The sequence below is a fragment of the Chelonia mydas genome, chromosome 3, assembly GCF_015237465.2.
Source record: "Chelonia mydas isolate rCheMyd1 chromosome 3, rCheMyd1.pri.v2, whole genome shotgun sequence".
NCBI lineage: Eukaryota > Metazoa > Chordata > Testudines > Cheloniidae > Chelonia > Chelonia mydas.
This window is the reverse complement of record NC_057851.1, coordinates 66525906-66544212: the sequence shown is the minus strand read 5'-3', so window position 1 is coordinate 66544212 and position 18307 is coordinate 66525906. Positions and strand designations below refer to the sequence as shown.

The following is an 18307-nucleotide window of genomic DNA, read 5'->3' as shown; positions in this document are numbered from 1 at the left end:
GATGTGGGAGGTATGAGGATGGGGGCCAGGCATGGGGGACTTTATTGGGGGTGGTGGCATCAGGGATGGGGCCAGTATTAGTAGGGTATTTGAGATGGGGTGGTATCAATAGGGCTATCTGGGATGGGGGCAGCATCAGGAGGGGGCTCAGGGGGGTATCAGGAAGGGGATTGGGAAAGGAGGCAGTATAGGGGATGGGGCGGTATCAGGAGGAAGATAGGGGGATGAGAGCTGCGTTGGAGGGACGGAATCGGGGATGGGAGTGGTATCGGGAGGGGGACTGGGGACGGTATAAGGGACTGAGGATAAGGGGTGCGTATTAGGGAGAGTATCAGGGACAAGGGGCGGAACACGGGGATGGGGCAGTATCAGGAGGGGTACTGGCGGTGGGGGCGCTACCAGAAGGGGGACGGAGGCGGGAACTGAGGATAGGGGCAGCGTGGGGAGCAGTATCGGGGAAGGGGCCGGAGCCGGGCCGGGAGGGATGTCGGGGCCCCTCCCTGCCGGAGTCACAGAGCGGCAGCTGCCACGTCAGGGCAGTTTCCTGCCGCAGCCGGAGCCGACTCAGCCGCCGACGCGCGAGTCCCCGCCCCCGGCCACCGCACAGCGGGGAGCGGCCGCCGCCGGGCCGGTCGCAGGGAGCCGCCGTGCGCCTCTGGCCCAACGTCCCCGCCATGGAGACCCGCTACAACCTGAAGAGCCCGGGTGAGCGAGCGAGGGGCCGCGGGACCCGGCAACGTCTTCCGGGTCCGCCTGCCTGGGCGGGAGCCGGCTCCCTCCTCGCCCTGCGCTGGGGCAGCGGCTGGCGGCCTCCCTCGAGGCCTCGGCCCGGCGAGGGGTACAGGCCGCAGCGGCCCGGGGTTGGGCCGCGGGAGCAGCGGGCCGGGAGGCGCTGATAGGCCGGAGTCAGCGGCCGGGATGGGGTCTGCGGGCGTGGGAGCCTCCTCAGCCCCAGGGCGACGCGGTCGGTCCCTCGCCCTGCCCGCTGCGCTCTCGGCCCCGTGGGGAGACGCTGAGCTGGACCAGCAGCGAGCCCCTTCCGGGGGGCGGGGAAATGGCTGAACCCCACTCCCAGGTCGCCCTTCTCTCCAGGGGCTCTGGGCGTTCACGCCCCCCACCCATGCCACAGCCTCTGTGTGCCCGACACCCTCGCGTACCCGGCACCCCACTCGCCCTCTGCCCACCTGGGTCCCCCAGTTCCCTTCGCCCGGGGTTCTCCCCCCCCCCCCCCGTTTGCCCCATGATAGTCCCCCCACTGTGCCAGGGCTCCCTTCCCTTCTTCCCGCACTGCAGGGTCCCCCATTCTCCTCCCTATTCCCTTCACACCAGAGTCCTTATTCTCCCCACCGAGCCAGGGGCTCTGTTGCCCCCAATTCTTTCTCACCAGGATCCCCCATTCTTTACACCAGTGGCTCTCAACCTTTCCAGACTACTGGACCCCTTGCAGGAGTCTGCTTTGTCTTGCGTGCCCCGAGTTTCACCTCCCTTAAAAATTACTTGTTTACAAAATCAAACATATAAAATACAAAAGTGTCACAGCACATTATTCCTAAAAAATTATGCACTTTCTCATTTTTACCATATAACTATAAAATCAACTGGAATATAAATATTGTATGTACATTTCAGGGTATAATATATAGAGCAGTTAGGGTTGCCAGGCGTTGGGTTTTCTACTGGAACGCCTGGTTGAAAGGGGACCCTGGGCCCCCTTTAAAAATCCCCCTTTAAAAATCCGGCTGGCAGCGCAGCGAGGCTAAGGCAGGCTCCCTGTCTGTCCAGGCTCGGCGCAGCTCCCAGGAGAAACATGTCCCTGTGGCTCCTAGGCGCAGGGACTAGGGAGGCTTTGCGTGCTGGCCACGCCCCTAGTAAATACACCATCCTAGTGAAATGTCGTGGCCAGTCCAATGCTACCAGTGGGCACCATCGTCTCCTGCGCAGCCCCGGTGGGAGCCCGCTCAGTGGCCAGAGCTTCGAAGGCACCGTTGTCCTCCCTCTCCAGACACCCAAGAAAGGAGTCAGTGGGATGTCCTCTGCCCCGTGCCCGGAGTCCAACCAGGTGGTGGACCCTCCAGTGACGGACGACACCCAGAGCACCGTACTGGCCTCCTCCACCCTCCCGGAGGAGGTGATCGCGGCTCCACCCCGCAGGAAGACTTCAGGGCCCATCAAGAACTCTTAAAGAGGGTGGCAGCAAGCCTCCAATTCCAAGCAGAGGAGATGGAGGAGCCTCAGACTCCCTGTTTAATGTGTTGTCCCCATCTGCACCAGGTAGGGTGGCCTTGACTCTCCATGAAGGGGTGGCTAAGATTTCAAATGCCCTGTGGCAAACACAGGCCTCGTTGGCCCCCATCTCTAAAAAGGTGGAACACAAGTACTTTGTACCCACTAAAGGCATGAGTACTTGTATACCCACCCAGTGCCCAACTTCCTGGTGGTTGAGTCAGTCAACCACAGGGAATGGCAGGGTCAGCCAGCCCAAACCCCAAAGAACAAAGACTCTCAGAGACTGGACTCTTTTGGAAGGAAAATGTATTTGTCTTTGAGCTTCCATTTACGAGTGGCAAACCATGAGGCTCTCCTGGGCCGGTACAAATTCAATCTGTGGGGTTCCCTGCCCAAGTTCGAGGCCTCCCTCCAGGAGCGCAATAGGAAGGAGTTCAAGGCGCTAGTGGAGAAAGGGGCAGCGGCCGCTAGGGCGTCCCTGCAGGCAGCCTCGGATGCTGCGGACACGGCCCCACGATCCATGGCCTCCGCGGTGTCCATGAGACGGGCGTCATGACTCCTGCTCTCTGGGCTGTCCAACAAGGTGCAGTCTTCCATGCAGGATCTCCTGTTTGATGGGAAAGCTCTGTTTGTGGAGGAAACAGATACAAGGCTGCATGGCATGAAAGACTCCCGCATGACCCTCCAGACTCTGGGCCTCTATGTCCCTGCTCCGGCAAAACCTAAGTTCAAACCGCAGCAGACTCCCACCCAGGCCGCCCTCCTGAAGTATGAGGGTGCCCATAAGAAGCAGCGGGACTATAAGAGACGCCCATAGAGGCAGTCTTGGCTTGCCCCTCCCCCCCCAGCCTGGGTCCTCCAAGGGCAAGCAGGTGGGGAAAAGGCGTTTTTGACAGGATGCTCAGGGACACCCCGCCAGTCCTCACCAGGGATCCAATAAAACTCCCCTTCTCCAACCGGTTGTGTGCTTTCCTCCTGGAATGGTTGCGGCTAACCTCGCACCGATGGGTCCTCAACACCATCTTCTGGGGTTACACCCTCCAGTTTACTTCCTCCCCGCACAACCACCCCCGCGTCCCTCTTGGGGGACCCCGCGCATGAACCTCTGCTCGAGCAGGAGGTGGGGCGGCTCCTAGGACTAGGAGCGTTAGAGGTGGTGCCCGAGGAGTTCATGGGCAAGGGATATTACTCCCATTATTTCCTTATCCTAAAGGCCAAAGGGATGCTCAGGCCCATCCTGGACCTGTGAGGTTTGAACCAGTACATGGTGAAGTTCAAGTTCCACATGGTCTCCCTGGCCTCCATCCTTCGCTCCCTGGATCCCAGGGACTGGTATGCTGCCCTCAACCTACAGGACGTGTACTTCCACATCCATATATTCGAGGGGCACAGGCGCTTCTTCCATTTCGTGGTGGGACAGTATCATTACTAATTCACGGTCCTCCCATTTGGTCTGTCCACTGCCCCCAGGGTGTTTACAAAATGCATGTTGGTGGTAGCGGCCTACCTCAGACGGCGGAGGGTCCAGATATTTCCTTATCTGGATGATTGGCGTGTCAGGGGCACCTCCTGGTTGCAGGTGAGGGATCACGTGGCACTCCTGTCTAGGTGCACCACCTTGCGCCTGTTGGTAAACAACACCAAGTCCACGTTAGTCCCAGTACAATGCATAGAGTTTATCGGGGCGCTCCTGGACGCAGCGTCGGCCAGGGCGTCTCTCCCGCCAAACAGATTCGAGCTCCTGAAAGGTCTCATCCACTTGGTCACAAGGTTCCCAGTGACAACAGCCAGGGTTTGCCTGCAACTCTTGGATCACATGTCGGCGATGCCCCCGGTTCTGCTCTGGGGGGGTCTGGGGAGGGGTGCTACCTCCGATGCCTTTCTCTTGCCAAGGTGACTTCTCTACGCCTTTCCACCATTCCCTCTAATCAGCAGGGTCCTGGAAAAGGTAAAGACGGACAAGGCCCAGGTCCTCTTTCAGGATCAGGGGTGCCTCCTCCATCCAAACCTACTGGTGCTTCACCTCACGGCGTGGCTGCTCAGTGGTTAGGCGGAGAGGAAAGGACATGCGCAGAACAGGTTCAGCGCATCCTCCTCGAAAGTAGACAGCCCTCCACTCGCCGCACTTATTTGGCGAAGTGGTCCTGTTTCTCTAGGTGGGCGGCGGACCAGGGTGTCTCCCCGGTGGCCACCCTAATCCAGCTTATCCTTGATTACCTCCTCCACCTGAGGGCCCTGGTCTCACCTCTCATGGAAGGTGGCCTTCCTGGTTGCAATCACGTCAGCCAGGCGAGTCTCGGAGCTCAGGGCCCTGACCTCCGAGCCGCTGTACATGGTCTTTCATAAGAACAAGGTCCAGCTCTGCCTACACCCCGCATTCCTCCCGAAGGTGATCTCCGCCTATCATGTGGGTCAGGACATTTTTCTACCGGTCCTCTGCCCCAAGCCTCATGCGTCCAGTGAGGAGTGCAGTCTCCACACACTCAGTGTGCGGCAGGCTCTGGCTTTCTACCTCAAGTGCACGAAGCTGTTCAGAAAGTCCTTGCAACTGATCGTCACCTCGGCTGAGCGTGCGAAGGGCCAGCCGATTTCGACTCAGCGGCTTTCCAGTTGGATCACTTCGTGCATCCGCTGCTGTTATGAGTTGGCGGGTGTTCCCCGCCACCCATTTTGAGGGCACACTCGACTTGGGCACAGGCCTTGTCGGCTGCCTTTGTGACCCACGTACCCATCCAGGACGTTTGTGGGGCCGCCATGTGGTCTTTGGTTCACATGTTCACCTCGCACTACGCGATCGTCCCCAAACCAGGGATGACACCGTGTTTGACAGGGCTGTCCTCCGTCCTGGGAACTTGTGAACTTCTACCCACCTCCAACAGATATAACTTGGAATCACCTGTTGTGGAATACACATGAGCAATCACTCGAAGAAGAAAAGACAGTTACCTTTTCTGTAACTGGTGTTCTTTGAGATGTGTTGCTCATGTCTGTTCCACATCCTGCCCTCCTTCCCCTCTCTCGGAGTTGTCTCTCAAGAAGGAACTGAGGGGGGGGGGAGTGCACAGCTCCCCTTATACCACGCCAGGCAGGCGCCACTCCAGGGGTTGCTGGGGGGCGCTCCCCCCCTACAGGTACTGCTAGGGGAAAAACTTCTGGCACCGGTGCACGTGGCGAGCACACACACCTGCTGTGGAATAGACATGAGCAACATGTCTTGAAGAACACCAGTTAAGGAAAAGGTAACTGTCTTTTCTTCGCCTGCTTACCACCAGCTGTTTATAAGTAACACTTATGATTAGAAGAGGTCCTAAAAACAATAGATCATGCTTTTGTGTGTAAAATGTAGCAGCCTTTTTGACGACCTATGACTGGTGCCATCCACCAGTATCCTTAGTATACTGCCTGTAGATGTCCAATTAGTTTGGGATATATTTACAGGAGTGTCGTGTGTAAGACACAGGAGGTAATTGTCCCGCTTTGCTCAGCACTGGTGAGGCCTCAGCTGGAGTACTATCTCCGCTTCTGGGTGCTACGCTTTAAGAAAGATAGGAACAAATTGGAGAGAGTCCAGAGGAGAACAACAAAAATGATAAAAGGTTTAGAAAACTGCCCCATGAGGAAAGATTTAAAAACAACAACAATCCTGAATGTGTTTAGTTCTGAGAAAAGAAGACTGAGGAAGACCTGATAGCCTTCATGTTCAAGGGCTAGTATAGAGAGGATGGTGCTAGCAAGAACTGTTGATCAGAAGAAGGTATAAAATGCTGTATTTATGAAACGTGGACTTGTCTTGGCATGTGTACTCTCCTTCTTACATTCATCAAAAAACAAAAAAACAAACAAAAAAACCTGATACCATAAACAAGACTGTCATAGACAGACACCTGTTTTACTTAGGGGATTATGCGGGTGGTGGACTGTGGCAGAGGTAAGGTTGTTTGGATTACGTTCATGTTTTCCAGTATTGTAGCATTGGGTGTTTTCAATTTTTTTAACCTTGATTTGGGATTTTGCGACTTTCTAAGGTTTGTTATTAGAGAATTTATTAACAGTTTGTGAAAAAACAGACAGTTGGACTACAATCTTGTGATAAGATATAAAAGTCTGACAGCTCTTCATTTGTGTTTTCTCCCTTAGGTATGTATGTACATTTAGAAAATCCCTTTTGTTAACAGTTAGTTTACATTTTAAATGTATAGCATAACAATTTATTTTACAAAATGCCCAAGTTCAAGATATTAATAGATAAAACATATATAAACTTTTTGGGCCATATTTTTAAAACTCTAAGCAGTGCCAGTGAAAAATGTATGCAATTACCATTTTGCACATGCAAATGTGTGTTCTATCTGTATATGTGTACATGTTGTTTGTGTTACGTGAGGAACAACTGGAGAAGGAAGGATTGAATTAGGGAAGGCATAATCAAATTATAGCACACAATTGTTGTTTTAAAGGATAAAAGAAATGTTTAGCGGAATTATTTAATTTTACAAACATACTAAGATGTTTGTGTATAAATCAGTGGGACTACTCACTGTGTGTAAAGTTACGCATATGCAAAAGGCTTTGCAGAATCAGGGCCATGATAATAACAAGTGTCAACATATATTGACTAGGTGTCTTGTTTCATTAAAATACTTTTTAGTGACATCTATATAGTTGATAACAGTGATTGGTTACATTGGTACATTCATTTATTTATTAGAATTTTGAGCAAGAAATACTCAATTATGGGTTGTATTGTGCCTCAAAGGAACAGCATTGCATTGGAAAGGGAAGTTGTAAGTAGAGCAGGATCGGGTGAGGTTGCACTGTAGCAGGAGTCCCAGAGGAATTCCGGCTGGCTGGCTGGCTCAGCCTGAATTTCTCTTGGGGCTTCTCGGGATTGCCCATGGCAAAAGGAGTTGGGTCTATGGCTCCACCATTGCTCTTCCCCTTCCCACGCTGTTTGGGGAGATGGGCATTATTACTAGTGGCACTAGCATGGAGCAGTGGCTCCACTTCTCAGCCATGTCATCCTATTATTAATACTGAAGACAGAAGGGAGTTAATTTTAAGATGACATATTCTGTAAGTGTCAGGTAGGCTCTTTGCACCCTCTTCCTAGTTGCTACTCCATCCCCACAAATACTCCCCATATGCGTCTGAGCAGGATTTGGAAGACTTTGTGGCCCTCTGTAGTCCCTGTGGCCCTCTGTAGTCTGGCATTTTTTTAATTGTGGTGAACATTCACTAAGCGGTCCTGCTTTTATATTTTAATGCATTTATTGCTAAAATACAGATGTGATTCCTCAGATAATTCTCCAACTGTAGGATTATAAGAACAGTCACATTGCAAATAAAATGTTATCTTGTGTTTCTGTATTTTAATACAGATTTCAGGGTCCAGTAAAAGATATTACCTCACTCACCTTGTCTCTCTAATATTCTGAGACCAACACAGCTACAGCAACCCTGCATACAACAGATTTTAGGGAAGCAGACTTATAATTAATATAAATATTTAGATCTGATTTACCACACATGTTAATTGATGAGATATTCAGGCACACTTATTTTATATGGTTTGCCATGTCATTGAAAGTAAGAGTTGCGCTGAACGGCAGTTTGGGGTGCTGGGTGTCTAGGACAAGTATGTGTGGTTAATCTGGAAATGCTCCCCCCACCTCTGGCTGTTACCATTCCTACTTGCTTTTAACAAGAGACTTTTAAATGAAACTATTTCTTTGCACCTGCTGCACTAAATAGCAATGACTGCAGAAAAACTGAATTTTAAATTCAGCAGGCTTGTGATTTCCCCATGTTAATATTTGGGTTTAAAAGTAAGTTTTAAAAATGACTCACCTGTTAATATATAACATGATATAAAGTGAATTATAAACAAAACTTTGCAAATAAAATTATGGCAAACATTTTAAAAGTATACGAAAGTTGTCCTGCGGGTAATGTCAGCATGCCTCACACTCTAGGTGCACATACATGCAAGAGAGGAATCTTTCGAATAGCAATGTCTGTTGGGCCACACTTGCACTATTCATGTCCTTGTGTCCATCCACCCAACGGCGTAAAGGGCAGAGTGGGCACAAGTGTCCCTCAGTTCCCTCTTAGTGCCCATGACAGTGAGATGTAATGAGTGGTGTCTGTGTGCTGCCCTTTGGAATTTACTTCTCTTGCAAATTAGATAGTCAGGGTTAATTCCCTTTAAGGTTTTTCCCCACATTTTTTTTATTTGGTTATATATTTTTTTAAAAATCAAACTAAATTTAATTTGTTCCTCAGGACTGGGTGTCTCTACCCATGCAAAAAATGATGGATTCTAAACCCTGAAGCTTTAAACCATGCCCACCCTGTGATTGTTTAATCCCATTTACAGAGCGCTGCATCTGCTGTCTATTTTATCTCAGGGAGAGCCATGTCCCTGACCACTGCTCAGTGTGTCATTTGTTCTTTACAAGAATGAGGAAGCAAACATCCAGTTAGCACTGTACTGGTGGTTAGACCACAAAGATGTTTAGAAGAGCATACTCTTCTTCACACCTCCTCTTACAAAGAAGTGAATCACAGGTGCATTGGGGAGTACAATTGGACTACCTCCAGATATAAAGAACTTGGTCTCAGAAGGCCATGGCTCTTCACATAAATTTACTAGAACAAAGAGCAGTCAGACTGGAATGCTATGCATGCCAGTCTGTTCTGCAGAACTTCACAGTTGAGATTCTCACAGACAACACATCTGCATTGTACTGTCTAAAGAAGCAAGGAAATGCCTGCTCATTACTTCCATGTCAGGTGGTGATCAAGTTATGGACATAGTGTCATCAAAATGGGATACCCTCAAGTCACTCTTTTTGTTTGGGAGTCACAAACAACCTAGCAGACAATCCATCACCAATGATATATGGTCTTCGAAGAGCTCTGTCATCAAGCCAATATTTCATTGGTGGGGAAATTCCATTACAGAGTTGGTTGGTAGCAAAGATAGGGGAGACGTGCCCAGGATTATTGCAAGATGCCTTCCTTGTACTGTGGGATCAAGGTCCCATATACATACTTTTTTTCTACCAGATTCTTTGATTCCAAGAGGCAATATGCAAAGTAAGACAGGATGTAGCTACACTGATTCTGCTAGCATCAAATTGGCAAAGAAAGTTGTGGCTGACCAGTCTCCTCAGAATGTCTGTCTAGCCTTCCATACCACTTCTAGACTGCCCAGATATAGTATTGCAGAACCAAAGTCACATAGTGACCTCCTGTCCGGGTGAACTACATTCAACAGCCTGGATGTCGGCAAGTTGAGTGCTACTGACATAGAGACCACTCCCTGTTAGTATAAGAAATCCTACTACAAAGTAGAAAATTCTCCGTGAGAAAGACTTACTCCTCTAAATGCAAAAGATTTTCCATTTGTGCAACTCAACACAAACTGTGATCTGTTGGAGGTTCATACGCCTAGAATCCTCAACTGTGTTCTGCATTTCAAACTTGGGTTGTCAAGCGACTAAAAAAAATTAATCGTGATTAATCGCACTGTTAATAATAGAATACTGTTTGTTTAAATTTTTTTGGATGCTTTCTACATTTTCAAGTATATTGATTTCAATTACAGCACAGAATACAAAGTGTACAGTGCTCACGTCATATTTACTTTTGATTACAAGTATTTGCACTGTAAAAAAACAAAAGAAATAGTATTTTTCAATTCACCTAATACAAGTACTGTAGAGCAATCTCTTTATCATGAAAGTTTAACTTAAAAATGTAGAATTATGAACAAAAAAACCTGCATTCAAAAATAAAACAATGTAAACTTTTAGAGCCTGCAAGTCCACACGGTCCTCCTTCTTGTTCAGCCAATCGCAAGTTTGCTTACATTTGCAGGAGATAATGCTGCCCGCTTCTTGTTTACAATGTTACCTGAAAGTGAGAACAGACATTTGCATAGCACTTTTGTAGTTGGGATTGCAAGGTATTTATTTGCCAACTGCGCTAAAATTCATATGTCCCTTCGTGCTTCAACCACCATTGGGGGGACATGCGTCCATGCTGATGATGTGTTCTGCTCAATAACAATCCAAAGCAGTGCGGACCGGCGCATGTTCATTTTCATCATCTGAATCAGATGCCACCAGTACAAAGTTGATTTTCTTTTTTGGTGGTTCGGGTTGTGTAGTTTTCCGCATTGGAGTGTTGCTTTTTAAGACTTCTGCAAGCATGCTCCACACCTCGTCCCTCTCAGATTTTGGAAGTTATATCAGATTCTTAAACCTTGGGTTGAGTGCTATAGCTATCTTTAGAAATCTCATATTGGTACCTTCTTTGTGTTTTGTCAAATCTGCAGTGAACGCGTTCTTAAAATGAACATGTGCTGAGTCATCATTCGAGACTGTTATGAAATATATGGCGGAATGTGGGTAAAACAGAGCAGGGGATGTACAGTTCTCCCCCAAGGAGTTCAGTCACAAATGTAATTAACACATTATTTTTAATGAGCTTCATCATCATGGAAGCATGTCCTCTGGAATGGAGGCTGAAGCATGAAGGGGCATACGAATGTTTGGCTTATCTGGCACGTAAATATCTTGCAATCCCAACTACAAAAGTGCCATGCAAATGCCTGTTCTCACTTTTGGTGGCATTTTAATTAAGAAGAGCACAGTATTATCTTCCGTAAATGTAAACAAACTTGTTTGTCTTAGTGATTGGCTGAACAAGAAGTAGGACAGAGCCTACAAGATCACTCAGAAGTTTTACATTGTTTTGTTTTTGAGTGCAGTTATGTTAAAAAAAAAATAATCTACATTTGTAAACTGCACTTTCATGACAAAAAGATTGCACTATAGTACTTGTATGAGGTGAATTGAAAAATACTGTTTTATTATTTTTACAGTGCAAATATTTGTAATAAAAATAATATACACTTTTATTTCAGTTACAACACATTTTTATATAAAAATATAGAAAAACATCCAAAATATTTAATACATGTCAATTGGTATTCTGTTGTTTAATAGTGTGATTAAAACTGTGATTAATCCTGATTAATTTTTTTAATCATGATTAATTTTTTTGAGTTAATCGCATGAGTTAACTGTGATTAATCAACAGCTCTATTTCAAACATTCTGGACTTGTTCATTCAATTTAATCAAAATCCATTTTGCAGTGATGTTGGCTTGCTACCCACCCGTGCAGTCGTGTTCATTTTTTTTTTTTTTACTTACCCCACAGTATCTAGATTTCCAAAGAGGTTACTGCATGCATATCCACCAGCGAGAGAACCACCTCCAGTATGGGATCTCAGTATTGTCCTTTCAAACCTTATGGAACCTCCCTTTGAGCTTCTTTCTGAATGCGCTTCACACAACCTTACACTCAAAGGAGCCTTTTTAGCCTCCATTTGTGACCCTTCTGGCTGATGTAAACACCAAGCTGTGATGACTGATCCTTTTTACACAACTTTTCATAGAGACAGGGTTATGTTGAGAACTTATCCTAACTCTAGTCCCTAAGTTGTGTTGGACTTTCATTTGTATTAGTCTGTTAATGTAACCAGTTATCTTTCCAAAACTCCTCAGGAGAGAAGAAATTCAATCCTTGGACATTTCAAGACCTCTGTTATATTACCTCAATAAGACACAGCCTTTTAGAATATCTCCTCATCCTTCTATTTTTTTTGTCTGTAGTTTCTAAGGATCAAACCATCTCCTCCCAGAGCATATAAAAATTGATACACATTTACTCGCGTTTACATAGGTCAGAACTTTGTTAGTCAGGTGACTCCCTTTTCTATTTCTTTTTAATAGTATCACCACACTGTTGTATTTCATGGCTTAAAAATGATCTGTTTATAAATAATATGGTTACTTTGTAAATTAATTGTATAAAATAGTCAAGATGTGGTTAATTTTACTTGGTGTACATTGTAAAAATTATCAAAAGGTAACTTTTCAAGGACTTCATTGTCCAGACACCTCAGTTCTCTGTCAGATTTGCCTATCCACTTTCAAATGTCACCATCATCCACTGGCACTGACACTTTACTGATTAAACTCCAGGTTTTCTAGATATAAATGCATTTTAAAAACTGATTTGACTGCCTACCTTGGCTAGGCAAAATATGCTTAAACTGTGTTAGCATGAACAGGATTAAAACCATGTTTAAAATTGTTCTGCTAACTCAGTTCCATTTCTAGAGCAGATGCCCTGCTTTCCTTTATCCTTGTGATAAGTTTTATACTGAAATCTGCTGCACCTAATCTGACAAATCAGAGGTGCTATTTACCTGGCTAAAATAGCAGTTCTCATTTTCATAGGAGAATTTTGTGATTCATTCTTCAATCAAACTTCCCACCAGATTTGAAATGTACAAGTAACCTTGATTAGCCTTCAAATAAATACTTTTAACTGAATTTATGAAGGTTTTCTTGGTTTTGGATAAAGGATTATATCTTATATCTGAAGATGTTTCTGTGGATTTAGTCACTCTGTACACAGGGTCAGATTACTGAAGATCGTAATCAAAGAAATATTTTTTTTCTATTCGTTCTCGTATCATTTCTGCCATATCATGATTTAAATCACTAGTCAGGAAGACTCGATTTAATCATGGATTTCTACATAAAAGTGCATTCTTGTTGGTTGTTATAACCTTAATACATATTCTTCACAACTCAGAGATAGATGTAGGTTTCATTTTTAGAGGGTACACACTGTACATTTTTAAAGTGATTTATTTTGAAAACTTTTCAGATTAGTTTTACAGCTCTATCAGAAAATGAATGATTATTTGGTTATTTCATTTACCAAAGGTAATTGAAGCAGATAGTTCACCGCCCAATGACTTCATAAATATCTCCAATTCAACAGGTTAATTATTAATATTTGGAGGATTTTCTTGCTATGCTGTATTAGGAGGAGAACATCACCAGACAGACATATACATTTTTTTATTTAACTAATACAACAACGTTATGTATTTTTTTCTTCAACAGCAAAAATATAATATTTTAACAAAACAAACATGATTTTTTGAATGTAGTTAAACATTCACGTTTTTTAAAATCAGGTTTGTTTTTGTTAAAATTGTTTTAAAATAAAATAGTTAAATGAAATATTTAAAAAAACAAAAATTAAATTGACTGTGTCAGCCAGGTCAACATGAGAAACTTAAAATATTGGTTTCTGCAGCTAACTCAGTCATCTTCACCTTCATTTTCCTGTTTGTTCATAAACTGGAAAAGAAAAAGAAGCTTTCCTGCTTTTTCAGGTCCCAAACGATTTCTCAGTTTGGAATGAATTAGTCCAAAGGAAGGAAATATTATTTCTACACTGGCAGAAGAAGCTACTGCTGCTATCACTTCAGCAGTCTCTGAATCCAAGTGTTTAAGTGACTTCCACCAGTTCACTGGTGTGACTTTCTTTAAAACTTCAGCAAACATGTATTTCTTGATTGGTTCTTATTTCCAAACTGGGACTCTTTTACAGCCTGCTGCCATTATAGGTTTTCCCTTCTAGTGAGAGAATGGTATGGTAGATCTCAAATCAATGAAGGCTACATTCAGAAAGACCTGAAGACTTCTGGAATATGCTGCTCAAACAGTTTCCCTTTTGTTTCTACTGCCTGTCTCTCCCTTCTCACATTTATCTCCAGACTTCTTCTCCTTGTCTTGATCTGTTCTGCCCCCAACAACCTTCTATCCATTGAACTTTTTGAAACTTTGCACTTTTAGAGAGAAGTAAGGGACTGACTCTGTTTACGCAAATTTGCAGAGGGACAAGAGGTTTGAGGTCTGTTATTTCTCACCTCTTTTTATTATTTATTTATTTATTTAAAAAACATTTTTGCTGTTAACAAGCATGTTATCTCTGGAGACACATATCCACACTTTGAGAACTGCAAAACTAAGCATCTCTGATGGGTGGGCAAGGTGGGCAAACTCCGGCCCGTGGGCCACATCCGACCCGTGTGACCGTTGTGCCCGGCCTTTGAGCTCCTGGCCAGGGAGGCTAGCCCCCGGCCCCTCCCCTATTGTCCCCCCTCCCCTGTAGCTATGCTGCCACGTGGGCAGCGTGACTGGCTCCGGCCGGGCAGTAAGGCTGCGAGCTCCTGCTGCTCTGAGCTGCATGGTAAGGGGGTGGGGAGTGGGGGGGGGTTGGATAGGTGTGGGGGTTGGATAGGTGTGGGAGTCCCGGGAGGCCTGTCAGGGGGCACGGGTGTGGATAGGGGTTGCAGGGGGCAGTCAGGGGACGGGAAACGGGGGGGTCGTTAGGGGGTGGGGTCCCGGGGGGGGTGGTTTGGGGCGTGGGGTCCCGGGAGTGGGTGGTCAGGGGACAAGGAGCAGGTGAGGTTGGATGGGTCAGAGGTTCTGAGGGGGGCAATCGGGGCAGGAAGTGGGAGGGGGTGGATAGGGGGCAGGGGCCAGGCTGTTTGGGGAGGCACAGCCTTCCTACCCGGCCCTCGATACAGATTCGCACCGCAATGTAACCCTTGGGCCAAAAAGTGCTGCAGGGCTGGAGCACCCACAGAAAAAAAGTAGTGGGTGAGCAGCACCAACCAGCCACAGCTGATGGGTGGTGCTGCTGATCAGCTCTTTGGCATCTTGGGGAGGAGATTGGGGGAGGGCAGAGAACAGCGAGCGGGGGGCTTGGGGTGGAGCGAGGGCAGGTTCCTTGGGGGCTGGGGGTGGAGTGAGAGTGGGAGGAGGCGGAGTGAGGATGGGACTTCAGGATGGAGCACCACAGGAGAAAAATAAAAGTCAATGCCTATGACCATGAGGCTGAGGATGGAAGGGGCAACACAGAGAGCTTCCTTCTCTTTTATTGCAGTAGTAAGACAGGGTCGGGTGGGTGTGGGGCTTCACACTTATCAAACACTTATTACTATGCGAGTGATACGAAAGATCGAGCTACCATTCATGGTCCAGGGACAGCACCCTGATAGAAATTGCAGCAGTCTTCACCTGGCCCGAACTAAGGCTTTAGTGTGGGAATGGTGGCACAAGTATTTTTCATTCTTACTGGTAGGCTTAGTTCTCAAGGTACTACATGTGGGGTAAATGTTTCGGGTACCACGTATGTATGTTTTCAATGGCAAAATGTAAAGTGTATCTGTGTGTCCCCGTGTACTTTCCAATGTTCGGTCCTCTCGTAGAAATCTCTCAATGATTTTGTTTGAACTGTTAAAGATAATAGTTATGTAACTTTTCTGACAGTTAGCAGTGAAGGTGTAAAGTTTTTTAGGGCTTGTCTTCACTAGTGTGCTACATCGGCATAGCTGCATGGATTCGGCTGTGTTGATGTAGCACATCTGGTGAAGATGGGCTATGTTGACGGGAGAGTGTTCTCCCATTGACATAATTTTACCCCACCTCAGCAAGAGGTGGAAGCTATGGCAGCAGCAGAGTGTCTCCTGCTGACATAGCCTGGTGTAGACAGCGCTTTAAGTCAATGTAACTTAGGTCTCTCAGCGGGTGTTTTTTTCACACCCCTGAGCAATGTAAGCTACATTGACTTAAGCAGTAATGTAGACAAGCCCTTACTTTTTTTAGGCAATTGCTGAAATGCAAGGAGGTTCTTCTTGTGATAAAATATAATGATAGGTATGTCTTGTTCATCTGTATTTGTTGAAAGCAATTGTGAAAACCTAGTAAATGTTGTATTTCCCCCCCTCAGCTTTAATGTAAGGGCCGAATTAATAAATCATGTACAATTTACTCATAATGTTGAGATACATTATTTGGGAAACTGTGAAACAACTAAATATAATTTTTCTCAGAACTTTGTGCTCTTATGACTCATTAAATCCTGTATCCTATCTGAGTAATTTATCATGTGCATCTTGGAGGAGGATGAAGTCATGTGAGAGAAACATGGTGTGCTGTACCATATAAGCTACTTTGTTATATGAAGTGACTCCTTCAAGATAATGCTAACAAAATCTCCCATATATTTTATTTTTTTTATTTTTTAAGGTAGCTTTTCATACTGATATACCAAATTTCCTTTTTCAGCTGTCAAACGTTTAATGAAGGAAGCAGCCGAATTGAAGGATCCTACAGATCATTACCATGCACAGCCCTTGGAGGTTAGTTTCTGTGTATATTTACTGTAGCTGTTAGTTTGTCTCTGCTGTATAATACCTAATATTTTTCTGCCTGGTTACATTGCTTTAAGTCCATACATAATATTTAATTTTGGTTTTGGAGATTAATAGACCTTATTAAAATGGTCAGATTTTTATTTTTTCCTTCCTTGAAAACTATCAGGAACATTTTTAATCTAATGACTTCATGGAGTTGACTCATCGGTAAAAAGTACATAATAAAAGTTAAGATTTTATTTAAATAGTCATGTCACATTGTTGCAATATGTTTTTCCCCTGGGAATTGCATAACATCATAATTTAAATGTGAAGTGGTTATACATCTAAAGAGAAATTCATGTTATGAAGTTACCCTAGCAGAAAGTTCAAGGCTAGATCCTATAATTGGACTGACATGTGTGCAGCCCTGTGTGTACATGGGAGCCCATTGAAGTAACTGGTGGTTCAGTAGGAGCAGAAGAGAGCAGTTGCAGGATCTCACCTTTAAAAAAAAAAATCTTACCCTAATGATGCTCTCTGTGCTGCAGTCTCAGTCCTGGAAATATTATAAACAGTCAAAAATTTGAGGAAAGGTGAAATTCTAGAGCTGACAAGACGAAACTTAAAAAAAATATATCCTAATGATTTATGTTACAGTATTGTAGAGTTTCTGGTTTAAGGTTGTAGCTGGAAAAACCTCCAATTTTTAAAAAAAGAGAAAAAAAAAATGATGGGTGTTTATCCAGTAAACACCAGAAATGGTTATTTGTATCTGTAGGCTTGTCTACATGGAGCAGTAATGCAGACTTCGAGGGTGTGATTTTCAAAGTGCACTAAAGCAGCGGTTCTCGAACTGTGGGTCGGGACCCCCAAAGTGCGTCGCCAGGGCTGGCTTAGACTGGCTGGAGCGCAGGGCTGAAGCCTGAGCCCACCACCCAAAGCCAAAACCCGAGGTCCTCCGCCCTGGGTGGCGGGGTTCAAGTTACAGGCACCCTGTCTGGGGCTGAAGCACTTGGGCTTCGGCTTTGTACCCCTGCACAGGCCAGTGGGGCTCGGGCTTTGGCTTTGACCCTCCCCCCCAACCTGGGGTGGCAGAGCTTGAGTGGGGTCAAGCTTTGATCACCCCTCCTGAGATCATGTCATAATTTTTGTTGTCAGAAATGGGTTGTGATGCAATGAAGTTTGAGAACCCCTGCACTAAAGTGTTACACGTTAATTTGTTCCTGTAGACCTTGCTGGTACACACTAAAGGTTCCCTAGTGTGCTTTAACATAGTGCTGTTTGAAACAGTACTACATTACAAACAGATTACTCATTACAACATATACAGAGAGAGAGAGCCCTGAAAACCCCCAATTTTTGGACATCTACACACAACCCAAAAATTTCTAAAAGTAAAACTTAAAAAACAAAAAGAAAAGGAGTACTTGTGGCACCTTAGAGACTAACAAATTTATTTGAGCATAAGTTTTTTGAGCTACAGCTCACTTCCTCACGAAAGCTTATGCTCAAATAAATTTGTTAGTCTCTAAGGTGCCACAAGTACTCCTTTTCTTTTTGCGAATACAGACTAACACGGCTGCTACTCTGAAACCTTAAAAAAGAGAAGCCCTAAATGTGGGACTTTGTCATTTGGTGGAATTTTTGCAGAAAAGCTTAGTGCACTTAGCATATGTAGAGCACTTAACATGCTTTTGGGTGCTATAAAATACAGATTATTGTTATTGATTACCTTTTGTTTTTACTTGCAGTTTTTCTCCTGAATAATGATTTTGGTAAAATATCAACTTTCATTTTTTCACTTATATTTCTGTTTTATTTTAATTCCAGTGTTTTAAACCAAGTTCAGGGATAAACAGTACCTGGATTTTTGTAATAGTAAGAATATGAAGGCCTATTTCAGGATGTTATTTGCTGGTAGTTTGTATGAATCTGCTGATTCCTTATTAGAACAGTCTCTCTCTCCTGGGGAGAGAACAGTGAGAAGCAAAACCTGAAT

The 18307-nt window shown here is 45.2% G+C and overlaps 1 protein-coding gene across 3 annotated transcripts in view; it reads left to right on the top strand.

Annotated features, from left to right (window-relative positions):
- Positions 1 to 403: 403 nt before the first annotated feature.
- The window catches only part of UBE2J1 (ubiquitin conjugating enzyme E2 J1), a 58036-nt gene continuing 40132 nt past the window's right edge, over positions 404 to 18307 (top strand). The window contains exons 1-2 of one of the 3 annotated variants that reach the window (XM_037894462.2): positions 404 to 705; positions 16238 to 16311. In XM_037894462.2, coding sequence (XP_037750390.1) covers positions 675 to 705; positions 16238 to 16311 — 105 coding nt within the window. In that variant the 5' untranslated portion in view covers positions 404 to 674. The remainder of the gene's footprint in view (positions 706 to 16237; positions 16312 to 18307) is intronic. The other 2 variants (XM_037894464.2, XM_037894465.2) reach the window with 2 other exon arrangements.